Consider the following 16362-nt stretch of genomic DNA (forward strand, 5'->3'; position numbering starts at 1 on the left):
TCCAGTTACAGATAGATTGGGAGTGTCCTAAATCAGTTAGTTTAGAAACCAGTCTGTCCGTGATGACCGTGTTAAATGCTGAACTATAATCTATGAAGATCTCACAACGCTAGAAATGGGGATAAATAACAACCTTGGGTGGTGCCTGTGTGGAGTTTGCACATCCTTCCTGCGACATGGATTTCATTCAGAAGCTACAGGTTCCTTACCCAAATCCCCAAAACGTGCAGGTTCATAGGTTAATTGGCCACCGTAAATTACCCCTGGTGTGTAGCTGAGTGGTAGAATCTAGGTGGGGAGGCAGAATGGACGAGAATGTGGGATTGAGCTAGGGTTAGTCTAAATAGGTATGTGGGTGTTGATGGTTGTCATGCACATTCTGGGACTGTTTCCATTCTGTGTATTTTCAGCTTAGTTATGAATCAGAAGGTTGAGGGTTCAAATCTCCTTTTCACCTCTATCCTTTGTCACTTACTCCACCCATCACCCCTTCCCCTCACCTGTATCCACCTATTACTTATATTCTTATATTACATACTTATATTATAGACTTATACTACATTCCTTCTCTCCAGAGATGCTGCCTGTCCTGCTGATCATTTTGTGTCTACCTTCCACCTATTACTTGCCAGGCTTTGTCTCGCTCCCAGCTCTCTTTTCCACCTTTCTCCCCCACTCCTACAATCAGTCTGAAGAAGGGTCTGGATTTGATACGTCATCTCTCCATTCCCTCCATAGATGCTGCACGACCATCTATGTTCCACCAGCACTTTGTGTTTTGTTATAGGGAGAGATTGGATAGGCTGGGACTCTTTTTCTTTGGAGCATAGGCAGCTGAGGTTTAAACATGAGAGGGGTGGATAATGTGAACGCTCAGTCTTTTTTCCAGGGTAGAGGATTCTAAAACTAGAGGACACCGGCTGGGGTGAGAGGAGAGAGATTTTAGAGGGATCTCAGGGGCATTTTACTTCACAAGGAGGGTAGTCCATATTTGGAATGCGTTTCCATTTGGGCGGGTATATGGATAGAAAGGTTTAGAGGACTGAACCCAACGCAGGCAAATGGGACTAGCCAATAGGCTAACTTGGTCAGGTGGGCAAAGGGCCTATTACCGTGCTGTATAATTCTATGACTCTGTAACCTCCCCCCCTATATCTTTAAAGATATCTACTGGAGTGTTAACCAAAGAGACACAAAATGCTGGAGTAACCTAGGCAGCATCTGTGGAGAGACGGGTGACGTTGCAGGTCGAGACCCTTCTGCAGTCTGAACAACAACTTGCAACAATTACTTGCATCTGTAGGGCGGCCTGGGTAACAACAACCTGCATCTGTAGGGTGGCCCCAGTTACAACAATATGCATCAATAAGGTGACCCTGGTTTTCTGCACCCTCTCCAGTTTAATGACTTCCTTCCTATAGTAATGCAACCAGTACTGCACACAATATTTCATATACAGTCCAACTAATATCCTGTACAGCTGTAACATGACATCCAACATCTGTTCTCCACATCTCATCCAATGAAGGCAAGCATTCACCATCTTGAAGTACTTCTTCACCACCTTGTCTACCCTATATCCAGGGAACCGTGTATTTATACCCCGGCCTCCCTCTGTTCTACCGCACTCTCCTCAGCACCCAGTCATTTGCTGTGCTACAAAGTCAGTCACACCACTGGAACAATTACCAGTCTTGCACCCTGAACACCTCCCCAAGGTTCACTGATGTGATCGTCCAAAGGGCCTTTTGATGAAAGAATTCAGGAAACAGCAGGAGTGGATTCGGTCTCCTCTGAACAGTGACCTTTTGGAATTCCTCTCCCATTGAAGTCTCACAGCATCTCCAGTCTCTGATCTCAGGCACATCACAACACAGGCTGGGGGATCGTGCAGTGAGTGACTCCCCTCCCGACCCCCCATAGCCATTCCACCATCATGTCAGGAATCATACAGCATAGACAGCAATGAAACTTCCTGCACTTGCCTGGGTGAATGCAGCTCCAACAACTCTCAAAACTCAACACATACTGACCTTTCTGCCCTTGGCCATCTCCACTGTCAGAGTGAGACCAAACGTAAACTGGACGAACAGCACCTGCTATTTTGCTTGGGCAGCTTACAAACCCAATGGTATGTATTGATTTCTCTAACTTCAAGTAACCCTCCCATCCTAGTTGTCCTACTAGTTTCACTATCGTCCTGTTTAATTTCACTCGTCGTCACCTTCTCCTCAGGCAACAATGGACCATTGTGGGCTCCACCTCATCGCCAGCTTTGATTTGTCCTTTTGCATACATTTCATTCATTTGCTCTTTGTACCTTTTTCATACCTCTACTTCCCCTCTCCTCTGACTCTCACTGAAGAAGGGGCTTGACCCAAAACAAGACCTATTCCTTTTCTCCAGAGATGCTGCCTGACCTGCTGAGTTACTCAAGCATTTTGTGTCTTTTTTTCCCCAAGACAAAGCAGCTTGCTTGATCAGGCACACTATAGCTGCACTGTGAAACATTAATAATCAACTTCAAAACACCAAGCTTCTGTCACTGTAGCATCTAAACCCCATGACCTTGAATTTCCACAACATAGCAGACTCAGGGAAACTTTGAGACACAAGAAACCGCGGAAACTGGAATCTTAAGCAAAACACCTGGTGCTGGAGGAACAGGTGAGCAATATCGTGGGAGGGAATGGACAAATGACCTTTCGGTTCAGATCCTTCTTCAGACTGAGTGAGGTTCCCCTCCGAGGCACACACCATCACAAATATTGTCGTTCCTTCAATGAGGCTGGCTCCAAATCATGGCACTGAGATATGACCAGTGCAGCTCAGAGGCTGGGTCAAGCAGTGTCTGCACTGTACACCTTCTGCAAAATGCACTGCAGATACTCGCCATGGGTATTCTGACAGCACTTCCCAAACCGATTACTTTGCCATCAGTACGTTCGAGTGCAGCAAGCGCAGGGGAACTCCACCATGTACAGGTTGCTCTCTCAGTCACGCGTCATCCCGAATTTGAAATGCATCGCCATTCCTTCATCGTCATAGGGTCTAAATCCTGGAAATCCTTCACCAGCAGCAAAATGTAAAGGAGAGGAAAGTACCTGGACAAGTTCATTAGAGAGAGAAGGTTTGCAGAGATACAGGCCAAATAAAGGCAAGAAGGACTAACTTAATTAGGTAACTTGATCGGCATGGACAAGTTGGGCCAAAGAGCCTATCTCCGTGTTGTATGACAATGTTTAAATGGTAGTTGATTTGTCACATCTACCAAGGTACAATAAAAATTATTTGTGTATACAGTTTAGTACAAGTATCACCATACATAAGCACTTAGATGCATCTTACATAGGCATCACAGATACGGTATAAGTGTATAGTAGTTGTGGTTCTCTGAGACAGTATACAGAGTTGCCAGATATGGCACCATTTTTAAGTCCCAGTTCTTATTAGAGTTTTTAACCTGACCGTGAAGACCCGTTGTCCTAGCGACGATGCAGGGTCGGCCTGGCCAAGCGTGGCCATTGGTGTCTTCTGTGCCACTACACAAACAAAATCCTTGCATAGGTCCCCGGTCTAGGTGCTGGAGGATGAAGTGCAGGCCTAGGTTGGCTGCGTTATCCACCGATCTATTGGCCTGGTATGCAAACTGCAGCGGGGGTTTGTGATGTTTTTCAGCTGGGCCAGCACAAGTCTTTCAAAGGTCTTCATGGCGGCACGGTGGCGCAGCGGTAGAGTTGCTGCCTTACAGCGAATGCAGCGCCGGAGACTCAGGTTCGATCCTGACTACGGGTGCTGTACTGTACGGAGTTTGTACGTTCTCCCCGTGACCTGCGTGGGTTTTCTCCGAGATCTTCGGTTTCCTCCCACACTCCAAAGACGTTCAGGTTTGTAGGTTAATTGGCTGGGCAAATGTAAAAATTGTCCCTAGTGGGTGTAGGATAGTGTTAATGTGCGGGGATCGCTGGGCGGCACGGACCCGGTGGGCCAAAGGGCCTGTTTCTGCGCTGTATCTCTAAATCTAAAATCTAAATCTAAAAAAAAATCTAGGAAGTCAGTGTGACAGGCCTGTAGTCATTAAGACCAGTGGTCCTTGTCTTTTTGGATACAGGGACAATAGTGGAGACTTTGAAGCTGGCAGGGACAGTACAGGTTTGCAGGGACCAGTTGAAAATGTCTGTGTAGACCGGTGCCAGTTGTTCGGCACAGAGCTTGAGGATAGAGGGGGAAACATTGTCCAGTCCTGGAGATTTCCAGCTTTTCTTGTCTCCTGAATAGCCTCTCCACCTCCTCAATTTCAATTGTTGGATATGGCCAGACTGATGTTGGGCAGCAAGGAGGGGGTGGGTAGTCGACGAGGGCCCAGTCTTTGCAGACTGGAGTCAGGCTGTAAGTGGGTGTGAAGTGGTAATTGGGTTGGAGTGGATGGGGAAGGGTCCAGTCTTTGCAGAACGGAGACAGACTGTGAGTAGGTGTGAAGTGGTGATTGAGGGTGGGGGGAGGGGGGGTCCCAGGGTTATGTTTCTATTTCTCGAACCTGCAGTAGAACTCGTTCAGGTCGTTGGTCAGCTGACGATTGTCCAAGGTGCGGGGGGGGGGGGTTTCCTCTTGTAGCTGGTGATTTCTTGCAAGCCCTTCCAAACTGTAATCATTAGCTGAGAACTTGCTCCTCAGCTTCTCAGAGTACCTTTCCTTGGCAGCTCTGATTCCTCTTCTCAGCTTGCCTGTAGAGGTCTGTATCCCCACTCCTGTAGGCCTCATCTTTTGACTGGCGGAGCTGTCTGAGTTCTGCTGTGAACCAGGGCTTGTTGTTGTTGAACCAGATCCGGGTCTTCGTGGGAATGCAACTGTCCTGGCAAAAGCTGACCTAGGATGTCACAGTGTCTGTGTACTCATCGAGGCTTGTGGTTGATTCCCTGAACACATTCCAATCAGTGCAGTCAAAGCAGGACTGTAGTTTTTCAATGCCCTCGCTCGTCCACCTTTACGTTGTTCTGACCACAGGTTTAGCAGATTTTAGTTTCTGCCTGTAGGTCGGAATAAGGTGAATTAAACAATGATCGGAGAGACCCAGAGCCGCCCCAGAAACAGAGCGATATGCGTTCTTGATTGAAGTGTAGCAGTGATCAAGTGTCCTCTCCCCTCTGGTGGGGCAGGTAACATGAAGTCTGTTCTTTGGGAGCTCACAACTGAGGTTAGCCTTAAAGTTCCCCAAAACAATGACCATGGAGTCCGGGAAGTCACTCTCTACCCTCAATACCTGGTCAGCGAGTTGCGTTTGCGCATCACGTATGCAGGCTTGGGGGGGGGATGTAAACTCCAGCGAGAATAAAAGAGGTAAATTCCCTTGGAGAATAAAAGGGTTTGCAGTTGATAAAGAAAGATTCTAGATTGGGGGAACAGAAGTCAGACAGTACCGTGATGTCGCTGCACCAGTCCTGGTTAGTGTAGAAGCTTTCTCCACCTCCTCTTGATTTTCCCGTTGCCTCTGTGTCACGGTCCACTCTGTGTAGTTGAAAGCCAGCTAGTTGCAGCGCGTTGTCCAGGGTCAACTCACACAGCCAGGTCTCGGTGAACCACAGGGCCGCGGCTCGAGATAAGTCCTTGTTAGTGTGGCACAGGAGTTGTAGTTCGTCCACTTTGTTGTTGAGAGAATGTAGATTTGTGAGGAATATACTCGGGAGCGGTGTGCGTAATCCTCGTCGCCGGAGTCGGGTGAGTGCTCCAGAGCGCTTCCCACGAGTCCTCCTCCGTTTCAAGACCTTGAACGCAGCCACAGCCCTGCCGACGAGTATGTCCAAATAATCCAGCGAGTAACAGAAATCTGGAACGATGTTTGAAGATACCGTATGTCTGATGTTTTAGATTTAGATTTAGAGATACAGCGCAGAAACAGGCCCTTCAGCCCACCGGGTCAGCGCCGCCCAGCGATCCTCGCACACTAACACAATCCTACACCCACTAGGGACAATTTTTACATTTGCCCAGCCAATTAACCTACATACCTGCACGTCTTTGGAGTGTGGGAGGAAACCGAAGATCTCGGAGAAAACCCACGCAGGTCACGGGGAGAACGTACAAACTCCGTACAGACGGCCCCCTTAGTCAGGATCAAACCTGAGGATAAGTTAAGGAGCACCTCTCTCATGAAAGTGATCTTTGTGGGATTTTCACAGACGACACAAACAGTCGGGCTGAACGGCCTGTTTCCTTGCTGTATGACTATGACTCCAACAAGTTAAATATAAAAGTGTTTCACTCATTAAGTATTTCTGCCAGTCACGATACCACAAACTGATTGGATTCTAAGTGCGTGCAGATAATTTCACAGTAAGTAGGAAACCTGAAACGTAATGTGATCTTGCCGATAACGTCATCAGCTCCCCAATCAACTGGCCATTCAATCACCTCTCATGCACAACAGTTGATCGTGAAGCTGAACTGTAAAAATAGCTCTGGTCTTTAACTTGCTACTGCCAGATTAAGCAGCTAAATGTCTCCACATTTAAAGGCTTACATTTATAAAAATATTTCATGACTTCAGCACACCATGGAGAACCTTGGCATCAAAAGCCACCGTGCGGCATCTTAACACCTTGCTTGGACTATCCAGCACTGGAACACTCTCTCCACTGCTCTTTGGTCTCAGAGCAGTGCAGCATGCAAACAGGCCATTTGGCCCGCCTGATTCAGGCCGACAAAGTTGGAATATTGGGCTAGTCCTAATTTCCTGCATTTGGCCCCTATCCCTTTAAACTCTTCCTATCCACATACCTGTCCGAATGGCTTTTAAAAGTCATAATTGTATCCGTTTCTGTTGCTTCCTCTGGCAGCATTTGTCCAGATACGGACTGAGAGTTTCCCCAGAATTTCGTGTTAAATTTCACGTCTTCTCACCAGAAGCCTATGCCTTCGAGTTTTAGAATCCTCAACCCTTTGAAAATGAGTGTTCATTTTATCCATGCTTGTCATAACCTTGCACATCTCAATAAGGTCACCCCTTAGCTTCCTACACTCCAAAGAAAGAAGTCCCAGCTTGTCCTCAGAAGGCAGTGGAGGCCAATTATCTGAATGCATTCAAGAGAGAGCTAGATAGAGCTCTTAAGGATAGCGGAGTCAGGGGGTATGGGGAGAAGGCAGGAACGGGGTACTGATTGAGAATGATCAGCCATGATCACATTGAATGGCGGTGCTGGCTCGAAGGGCCGAATGGCCTACTCCTGCACCTATTGTCCAACCTCTCCCCATAACTAAACCCCGCACATCCAGGTAACATCCTGGTAAATCTCTTCAGCACTCTTTCCAACGTAATGACATGCTTACAGTTCTCCGGCATGCCCTCGGGATCAGCGGTGTCTTGCCTCTACCACAGTTCTCTGGGATCTGACGAGGCCGATGTTAGGTCCACAGACACTTTGTTAGACAGGGCAGAGGTGTCGGACAATAGTTGGACCAGGAGTTGAGGGAGCTCCTTCCTCTGTCCCCACCGGGTGCTCCCAATGCTCGGATTCATGGTGTTCATCCCAAATCGTCAGAGTAAGATGGGATTGGTGCCAGATGTTAGGCTGGGATTGGGAGCCGGAGTCTGGAACACAGCGGAGCAGGGAGAGGCTTTTGGATTGAGCACAGCTGGATTGGAGATAGATTGAAGATGGGGCACAGCTGGTCCGGGTACAGGGATAAGGATTGGGCACAGCTGGTTCAGGGCTGGGTGCACTGACGGAGCGCAGCTGGATTGGAGCAATATTGAAGATGGAGCCCAGCTGGATCGGGGCTGAGTATGTGGATGGCGCACAGCTGGATCGGAGATAGATTGAAGATGGAGCACAGCTGGTTCGGGTACAGGGATAAGGATCGGGCACAGCTGGTTCAGGGCTGGGTGCACTGACGGAGCGCAGCTGGATTGTGGCCCAGGTGTGTGTGACTGGATCTGGAATCTGGTCCAGGATGGGACGTGCAAGCAAGTACCCGCTGTGGGAGGATTTCCCAGTAGGAATGTTGGCCCACATTACAGGTCCCTGATCCTGGGAGCAGGATTCGAACCTCGAACAGATGAGAGCGCTCCCACTGAGCCTCCTCCTCAGCCTGACACAGCAGGTTCAAAAGCAAGATATTGAGGTATGTAAACAACAAAAGTTGACTGCTCACAACGGTCAAAATGAGGCAATTTACACCAACCAGGGTGAGACTGGCAGGGAGTGTCGGTGCAGAGGCACCACTCACTGCCCACTCCCTTGACCCTGAGAGGTTGGTAGTGACCATTTGTGGAGCGTAGGTTTGTAGCCACGTCATTTCAGGTGCAGAATCACCTTTGTTAGAAACAAGGAGCTGTGCAGATGGTGGTTAATACACAAAAGAACACAAAGTACGAAAGTAACTCAAAGGGTCGCTTCGTTGAGGTGATTTTTCAGGTGGTAACCTTCTTCAGACGGGAGAGGTAAAACAAAGGGTGGCAGGTAACAGTTGGACACAGGCAAGGAGTGTTTGATAGGTAGATGGTTAGAACAAAGGCCAGAGATAAAAGCAGGGGTGTGAGACGGGCTTGAATATTTGAGGAAGGAAAGTAGCAGAGGAGGTGATACAGATGGGAGTCCAGGTGGGGAACACGGGGAAGGAGAGAAAGGTGGTGAGGGGAATAGTTAGATGAAATCGAAAAATTCCATGTTCATACATGTTGTACACTGCCCAAGCGGAATTTGAGGTGCTGTTCCTCCAGTTTGCATTTGGCCTTACTCTAGCAACGGAGGCCCGGACAGAAAGGTCAGTGTTGGAATTGAATTTGGGCTAGAGTGGTTAGCAACTGGGAGATCCAAACTGCCTTGGCAGACCGAACGCACGCGTTCAGCGAAAGTCACTGAAACTACGCTTGGCCTCGCCAATGTACAGCTCGCATCGGGAACACCAGATGCAGTAGATGAGGTTAGAGGAGGTGTGTGTAAACCTCTCTCACCTGGAAGGACTGCTGGGGTCCCCGGATTGAGGCGAGGGAGGAGGTATAGGGACAGGTGTTACATCGCCTGCGGTTGCAGGGGAAAGTACCCGAGGAGGAGGTGGTTCGGGTGAGAAGGAACGAGTGAACCAAGGAGTTGTGGAGAGAGCACCCTCTGTGGAAGGCAGAAACGGGTGGAGATGGGAAGAAGTAACTGGCGACAGTAATGTCGGAAATGATGTGTTGGATGCAAAGGCTGGTGTTAGCTGGTTAGTCTGTTGGTCCCACTCCCCTGAAAGTCTAGGAAGCACATACCACCAGATTCAGGAACAGCTTCTTCCCCCCTGTTATCAGACAACTGAGCAGACCTCTCACAAGCAAAGATTGAATTCCTGATCTTCAAATCTACCTCACACTGGCCCTTGTATATTCTTTTATATTTGTGCTTTATCATATCATATCATATATATACAGCCGGAAACAGGCCTTTTCGGCCCTCCAAGTCCGTGCCGCCCAGCGATCCCCGTACATTAACACTATCCTACACCCACTAGGGACAATTTTTACATTTACCCAGCCAATTAACCTACATGCCTGTACGTCTTTGGAGTACGTCTTTCTCTGTAACTGCAACATTATATTCTGTACTCTGATTATTTTGGCTTTGCACTACCTGATGTATTCATGCATAGTATATCCTGACTGGATAGCACACAAAAAGATTTTAGCAGTGTCTCAATACATGTGGCAATAATAAACCAACACTATCAGGGAATGAGGCATGAACTTTTAAACATCATTTGGGTATAGGGAGAAAGTACTTCTTCTAAACAAGGATGATTGAAATTTAACCCTCGAGGCCTTGAGGGGTGACACGGTGGCGCAGCGGTAGAGTTGCTGCTTTACATGCCAGAGACCTGGGTTCGACCCTGACTACGTGTGCTGCCTGTACGGAGTTTGTATGTTCTCCCATGACCACGTGGGTTTTCTCTGGGTGCTCCAGTTTCCTCCCACACTCCAAAGACGTACAGGTTTGTAGGTTAATTGGTTTCAGTAAAAATTGTTAATTGTCCCTAGTGCTAGTGTTCGGGGTGATCGCTGGTCGGCGCAGACTCGGTGGGCTGAAGGGCCTGTTTCCGTACTGTATCTCTAAACTATCTCCCAACTTATGCCAGAGGAACTCTCTCTCTCCCCACAAAATCTGCAGTCTCTCGTTGTCCTGGCTACCCTCGCTCAGCAGCTTGGCTCTTTGTCAAATCAGGAGCATTTTATATCTCCAACATAAGCATACAGTATAAAACCTCAGATCTTAGTTATCTCCTCACCCCAGCCCTTTCCCATGGAAAGAACAATCATAAAACAGTCAAACCCCTTGAAATAAAATCAGAGATTATCGTGTCAAACTGCTTTTATTTAACGGCGAACACTGCAAGCAGGAAAAAAGTGTCATTGTGATCTCTACAGGAATATTAGAGTGGTTGACTGCCTGATGGTTTGCGACAGTCTGTTGCAAGGAAATGGGCTCAAGGCTTCCCCCGACGATCGATGTCCCTTCACATGGCCACAGTGAAGGAACCTACCCTGGGATTGCCCCTCCGGACATGCCAGCCTGCTCTACTGGCTACGAAATGAAGACCTGGCTGGCAACAGTGCAGACAGAGCAGGATCCTACAAAATCTAACGCTATAGAAATCTGATCATAGGTTCTGGCCATGTTTTTGTTGAGGGTGAAATATTCGACCTGGGGCAGGGCGGCAGAAACTCCACTGCTCTTCCAAGTAGTGGCCTTGACATCTCTACTGTGAGAGGATGCAGGGACACCAGACAGTTGAAGTGGCAGCTGAAATTAAGGGGCAAGAATCCACAATCTCTTGATTTAGGCTGATTACGGATCGTCATTAAGCAGAGGACAAGTGGAAACACAGACTATGGTGGGGGGGTCCAACACACGGCTATCTGACCAAGAGTAACATTTACAGGGCCACGAGATGCCCTGACATCAATGCTAGGGAACATGGGGAAAACAATGATCGACAACCACCACACAACGTTGAGGACCGAGTCAACCAAGGACATCGTCAAAGCACAAAGTGCTTGAGGAACTCAGCAGGACAGGCAGCATCTGAGGGAACGGACAATGTCTCAAGTCGAGAACCTTCATCAGTCTGAAGAATGGTCCCAACCCAAAACATAATCTGTCCATTCCCTCCACGGATGCTGCCTGACCAACTAAGTTACTCCAGCACTCAAGGTTCCAGCATCTGCAGGTCTTTGTGTCTCAAGGACATCTTCAATTCCCACAACCAGGAACACGCACCCAAGGGGTTAAACACGACTAAACAATGGCAAAGTTCTTGACCGTAAACTCAGGGCTGCCGCCCTTGAACAGATGAGAGTGTTTTTAAGTCGGGACTAGTTGTGCCTGAAGAGTTTAATTCCCATCCAGTTCCACAGGTGGAAGAACACATAGACGGGGATGGTGATGGGGAGCAAGAGGCTGTAGAAGCACACACTGGCAGCACTGGTGCAGCCCCGGGGAAAATCCTTGTCGAACATTGCCGAATACAGCAGACCGCCGAGAGACAGCAGGGGAACCAGCACGGTGAGAGTCGAGAGGTGGACTGACATCGTGGTACAGCTGGCGGAGTGGTTTAAACACGCAAATCTCCGTCTCTCCGAGCCCCTCCTGTATTACAGGAGCCAAAGCCCCCTCACTGCTGGGAGCTTTCTTTCTCCTTGCTGCCCTCTTCACTTTTCTGGATTCGCTGGGCCTCCTGCGGGATCATGTTGGGAATGCCGTCAATGATCGGATAGGCTATTCCGAGCTCGTCGTTGATCAGCTGGTTGGTGGATTCCTCATACCTGTAGATGCAAGAGACGCAGGTTTGAAGAATCAAGAGCTGAGTTCGAACAGATAGAAATGCCTATTCAATCTTTTGAGTGTTAAATAAACCATTATACAAGTTATTGGTGAGATCACACGGAGTACTGTGTGCAATTCTGGTCGCCCTGCTCTAGGAATGATGCGATTAAGATGGAAAGAGTGCAGAAAAGATCCACAAGAATGTTACTGGGACTCGAGTGCTTGAGTTTTGAGAGGCAGGAAAAACTAGGACACTTTGCCCTGGAGCGTAGGGGGGGTATGAGGTGTACTGAGGGAGGTTTATAAAATGATGAGGGGCATGGATCATGTGGTCAGTCTTTTCCCGAGGTATTCCTCAGGGTAGGGGGAGCCAAGATTGGAAGGGCACAGATTTATGAGGAGAAAGATTTAAAGGGAACCTGAGGAGCAAGTTTTTCCTTCACCAGGAACCCCAATAACCATGACCATCACCAATCCCAATAACCATGACCTTCACCAGCGACCCCAATAACCATGACCTTCACCAGCGACCCCAATATCCATGACCTTCACCAGGGACCCCAATAAACATGGCCTTCACCAGGGACCCCAATAAACATGGCCTTCACCAGGGACCCCAATAACCATGACCTTCACCAGCGACCCCAATATCCATGACCTTCACCAGGGACCCCAATAAACATGGCCTTCACCAGGGACCCCAATAAACATGGCCTTCACCAGGGACCCCAATAACCATGACCTTCACCAGGAACCCCAATAACCATGACCTTCACCAGGGACCCCAATAACCATGACCTTCACCAGGGACCCCAATAACCATGACCTTCACCAGGGACCCCAATAACCATGACCACCAGACCCCAATAACCATGACCTTCACCAGGGTCCCCAATATCCATGACCTTCACCAGGGACCCCAATAACCATGACCACCAGACCCCAATAACCATGACTTTCACCAGGGTCCCCAATATCCATGACCTTCACCCGGGACCCCAATAACCATGACCACCAGACCCCAATATCCATGACCTTCACCAGGGACCCCAATAACCATGACCTTCACCAGGGTCCCCAATATCCATGACCATCACCAGGGACCCCAATAACCATGACCATCACCAGGGACCCCAATAACCATGACCATGTGCTGACGCCACACTCTGTCCCTCTACCCAGCTGCTCTCCTCCCTCTGTCTGAGCCTAACACGCCGGTGGCCGCACCGACCTCAGGCGCCGCCGGGACAGCGGGCAGACCAGGTAGGCCAGGAGCTCGGGGTCTGGCGGGGACCCGGCGGACTCGGGGCCGGGGCTGTGCAGGCGGGGACTGCGGCGGATCCCCCGGCGGTTGCCCGCTGCGGCTGCGGGTCTGAGCCGCGCCAGCGCCCTCATTGCGGCCCTCAGCATCGCGCCGCTACTCACCACCTTCCCTCCCTCCCGCCCACCCGGCCGTGCCGTGCCGTGCCGCGCCGCCCCTTCCGCCTCCGCCCAGCGCCGCCAATGCGCCAACCTCCTCGCCGCCGCCCACAGGCCGCTCAGCCCGTCCCACAGGCCACTCAGCCCCTCTAGCCCGTCCCACAGGCCGCTCAGCCCCTCTAGCCCGTCCCACAGGCCGCTCAGCCCCTCTAGCCCGTCCCACAGGCCGCTCAGCCCCTCTAGCCCGTCCCACAGGCCGCTCAGCCCGTCCCACAGGCCACTCAGCCCCTCTAGCCCGTCCCACAGGCCGCTCAGCCCGCCCACAGGCCGCCCAGCCTAGCCAGGCCGCTCAGCCCACCCACAGGCCGCTCAGCCCCTCTAGCCCGTCCCACAGGCCGCTCAGCCCGTCCCACAGGCCACTCAGCCCCTCTAGCCCGTCCCACAGGCCGCTCAGCCCACCCACAGGCCGCTCAGCCCCTCTAGCCCGTCCCACAGGCCGCTCAGCCCCTCTAGCCTGTCCCACAGGCCGCTCAGCCCCTCTAGCCCGTCCCACAGGCCGCTCAGCCCGCCCACAGGCCGCCCAGCCTAGCCAGGCCGCTCAGCCCGCCCACAGGCCGCTCAGCCCCTCTAGCCCGTCCCACAGGCCGCTCAGCCCGCCCAGCCTAGCCAGGCCGCTCAGCCCGTCCACAGGCCGCTCAGCCCGTCCACAGGCCGCTCAGCCCGTCCACAGGCCGCTCAGCCCGTCCACAGGCCGTTCAGCCCGTCCATAGGCCGTTCAGCCCGTCCACAGGCCGCTCAGCCCGTCCACAGGCCGCTCAGCCCCTCTAGCCCGTCCCACAGGCCGCTCAGCCCGTCCCACAGGCCGCTCAGCCCCTCTAGCCCGTCCCACAGGCCGCTCAGCCCCTCTAGCCCGTCCCACAGGCCGCTCAGCCCGCCCATCCTAGCCAGGCCGCTCAGCCCGTCCACAGGCCGCTCAGCCCCTCTAGCCTGTCCCACAGGCCGCTCAACCACTCTAGCCGCCCCACAGGCCGCTCAACCCCTCTAGCCGTCCCACAGGCCGCTCAGCCCGTCAGGCCACTCAGCCCGTCCCACAGGCCGCTCAACCCCTCTAGCCGTCCCACAGGCCACTCAGCCCGCCAGGCCACTCAGCCCGTCCCACACACATGCATTCAGTGGGTCAGGCTCCTGCAATCCCCCTTCTCTCTCTCCCTTCCCCCTCTCTCTCCCTCCCTCTCTCTCCCCACCTCTCTTCCCCCCTCTCTCCCCCCCTTCTTTCTCCCTCCCCTGCTCTCCCTCCCTCCCCTGCTCTCCTTCCCCCCCTCTCCCTCCCTCCCCTGCTCTCCCTCCCCCCCTCTCCCTCCCCCCTCCTCCCTCTCCCCCTCCTCCCTCTCCCCCTCCCATGTTCGGGCTTTCTCTATCTTTCAGTCTGAAGAAGGGCTCTGACCTGAAACGTCGCCTATTCTTTTTCTCCAGAGATGCTGTCTGAGTTACTTCAGCATTTTGTGTCTATCTTCTGTACTCTATTTCCTGGGTGATGAAGGCCCGCGAGCTAAAGGTTTTTTGCCATCACCCTGTCAGCCTCTCCCCACTTTCACATTTACAGCATCTGCAGTCACTTGATGTTCAAAGCTCAGTAGATTTCTAGTTATTACAGGAATGAAGGGACATGGCGCAGTAAATCATTGTTTGATGTTTTGGGTTATTTAGTGCTGAAGGTTTGATAAACTCTGAGTCATAATTGTTGCACTTGGGCCCTGAGCCCTGGAATTCACTTCCTGAACCACCGCCCCATCCTCTCCTTTAACGCTCCCTCTTTGACCGAGCTTTATGACACTTGGGCTGTTTTCTTTTGAAAACTTGTGGGTGTTGTACAAATGGAAGTTGCTGCTATTGATGGAAGGAACAGCCAGCAGATGGTGCTGCAAGCCTGAGTCTCGCACTGGACTGGGGCAGACACAAAAGGCCGGAGTAACTCAGCGGGTCAGGCAGCATCTCTGGAGAAAAGGAATAGGTGACGTTTCAGGTCGAGACCCTTCTTCAGCCGAAGGTCTCGACCCGATACATCACCTGTTCCTTTTCTCCAGAGATGCTGCTTGACCCACTGAGATATTACAGTTTTATGTGTCTGTCTTCGGTTTAAACGAACATCTACAGTTCCTCCCAACACACCTGGACTGGGACACATGTCCAATATACAGTTGTGGGAGAGTGAGACATATCCTATGGATCCTGCATCTTGCAGAGCAGTTAGCAAACTTCCTGGCGGGCTGTGGTGAGCCAATCCTGCACTGATTGACCCACTCAATGAAACTTGCACAAATGGAATTCACTGGGTAACAGATTTGGACGAGGATTCTGCCTTGCACTGACATAGAACATAAAACAGTCCAAGCCAGAACAGGCCCATCACCCCACAATGTCCACACCAAAAACAATACCATCTTGACCTAATCTCTTCTGCCTGCACGTGATCCATATTCCTCCATTCCCTGCGTATCCATGTGCCCGTCCCAAAGCCTCTTAAACACGACTATGGTATCTGCCTCCACCACCACCTCTGGCACCGCGATCCAGACGCCTACTACCCTCTGTGTAAAGTAACGTGTCCCGCACAACTCCTTTAAACTTACAACTCCTTTAAACTCACACTTTAATGCTTTTCTGACATTTCCAGCCTGGGAAGAAGGTTCTATGTGTCTACCCTATTAATATCTCTCATAATTTTAAATACTTTTATCAGATCTCCCCTCAGCCTCTGACAATCCAGTGAAAACAATCATATTTCGCTTGGGCAGCTTACAACCCAACAGTATGAATATTGATTTATTCACAAAATGCTGGAGTAACTCAGCAGGTCAGGCAGCATCTCGGGAGAGAAGGAAAGGGTGACGTTTCGGGTCGAGACCCTTCTTCAGACTGATGATTGAATATTGATTTCTCTAACTTCAAGTAACCCTTGCATCCTCCCTCTCTTTCTCTCTCTCTCTCTCTCTCTCCCTCCCTCACCCTAGTTGTCGTAGTAGTGTTACTGTCGTCCTGTTGAGTTCCTCTTATCACCTATCCTACAGCCAACAGTGGCCTATTGTGCACCCCACATATCCTTGATTATTGTTGCTTTTTGCATATCTTCCATTTATTTCTCCTAAGTACC

The 16362-nt window shown here is 50.8% G+C and overlaps 2 protein-coding genes across 2 annotated transcripts; both read right to left on the minus strand.

The window, feature by feature from the left end:
- Window positions 1–10319: 10319 nt before the first annotated feature.
- On the minus strand, window positions 10320–11557 carry LOC144602317 (phosphatidylinositol N-acetylglucosaminyltransferase subunit Y-like). Its single transcript, XM_078415270.1, has one exon. It carries the CDS (start codon window positions 11555–11557, stop codon window positions 11342–11344), a length of 216 nt encoding a protein of 71 aa, XP_078271396.1. The 3' UTR covers window positions 10320–11341.
- Window positions 11558–11640: 83 nt separating this feature from the next.
- pyurf (PIGY upstream open reading frame) lies at window positions 11641–13211 on the minus strand. The gene is made up of 2 exons (XM_078415269.1): window positions 13024–13211; window positions 11641–11791 (listed from the first exon to the last, which is right to left on the minus strand). Exons 1-2 carry the CDS (start codon window positions 13200–13202, stop codon window positions 11641–11643), a joined length of 330 nt encoding a protein of 109 aa, XP_078271395.1. The 5' UTR covers window positions 13203–13211.
- Between the last annotated feature and the right edge of the window lie 3151 nt (window positions 13212–16362).

This window comes from Rhinoraja longicauda, chromosome 18 (genome assembly GCF_053455715.1).
Source record: "Rhinoraja longicauda isolate Sanriku21f chromosome 18, sRhiLon1.1, whole genome shotgun sequence".
Classification (NCBI taxonomy): Eukaryota; Metazoa; Chordata; class Chondrichthyes; order Rajiformes; family Arhynchobatidae; genus Rhinoraja; species Rhinoraja longicauda.

What these genes read in the sequence shown, in the direction of transcription:
- LOC144602317 (XM_078415270.1), bottom strand. Translation starts at nt 11,557, where the DNA reads ATGTCAGTCCACCTCTCGACTCTCACCGTGCTGGTTCCCCTGCTGTCT.
- pyurf (XM_078415269.1), bottom strand. Translation starts at nt 13,202, where the DNA reads ATGCTGAGGGCCGCAATGAGGGCGCTGGCGCGGCTCAGACCCGCAGCC. An exon ending in CTGTCCCGGCGGCGCCTGAG is followed by an intron (nt 11,792 to 13,023) that starts GTCGGTGCGGCC and finishes TTGCATCTACAG; the next exon opens with GTATGAGGAATCCACCAACC.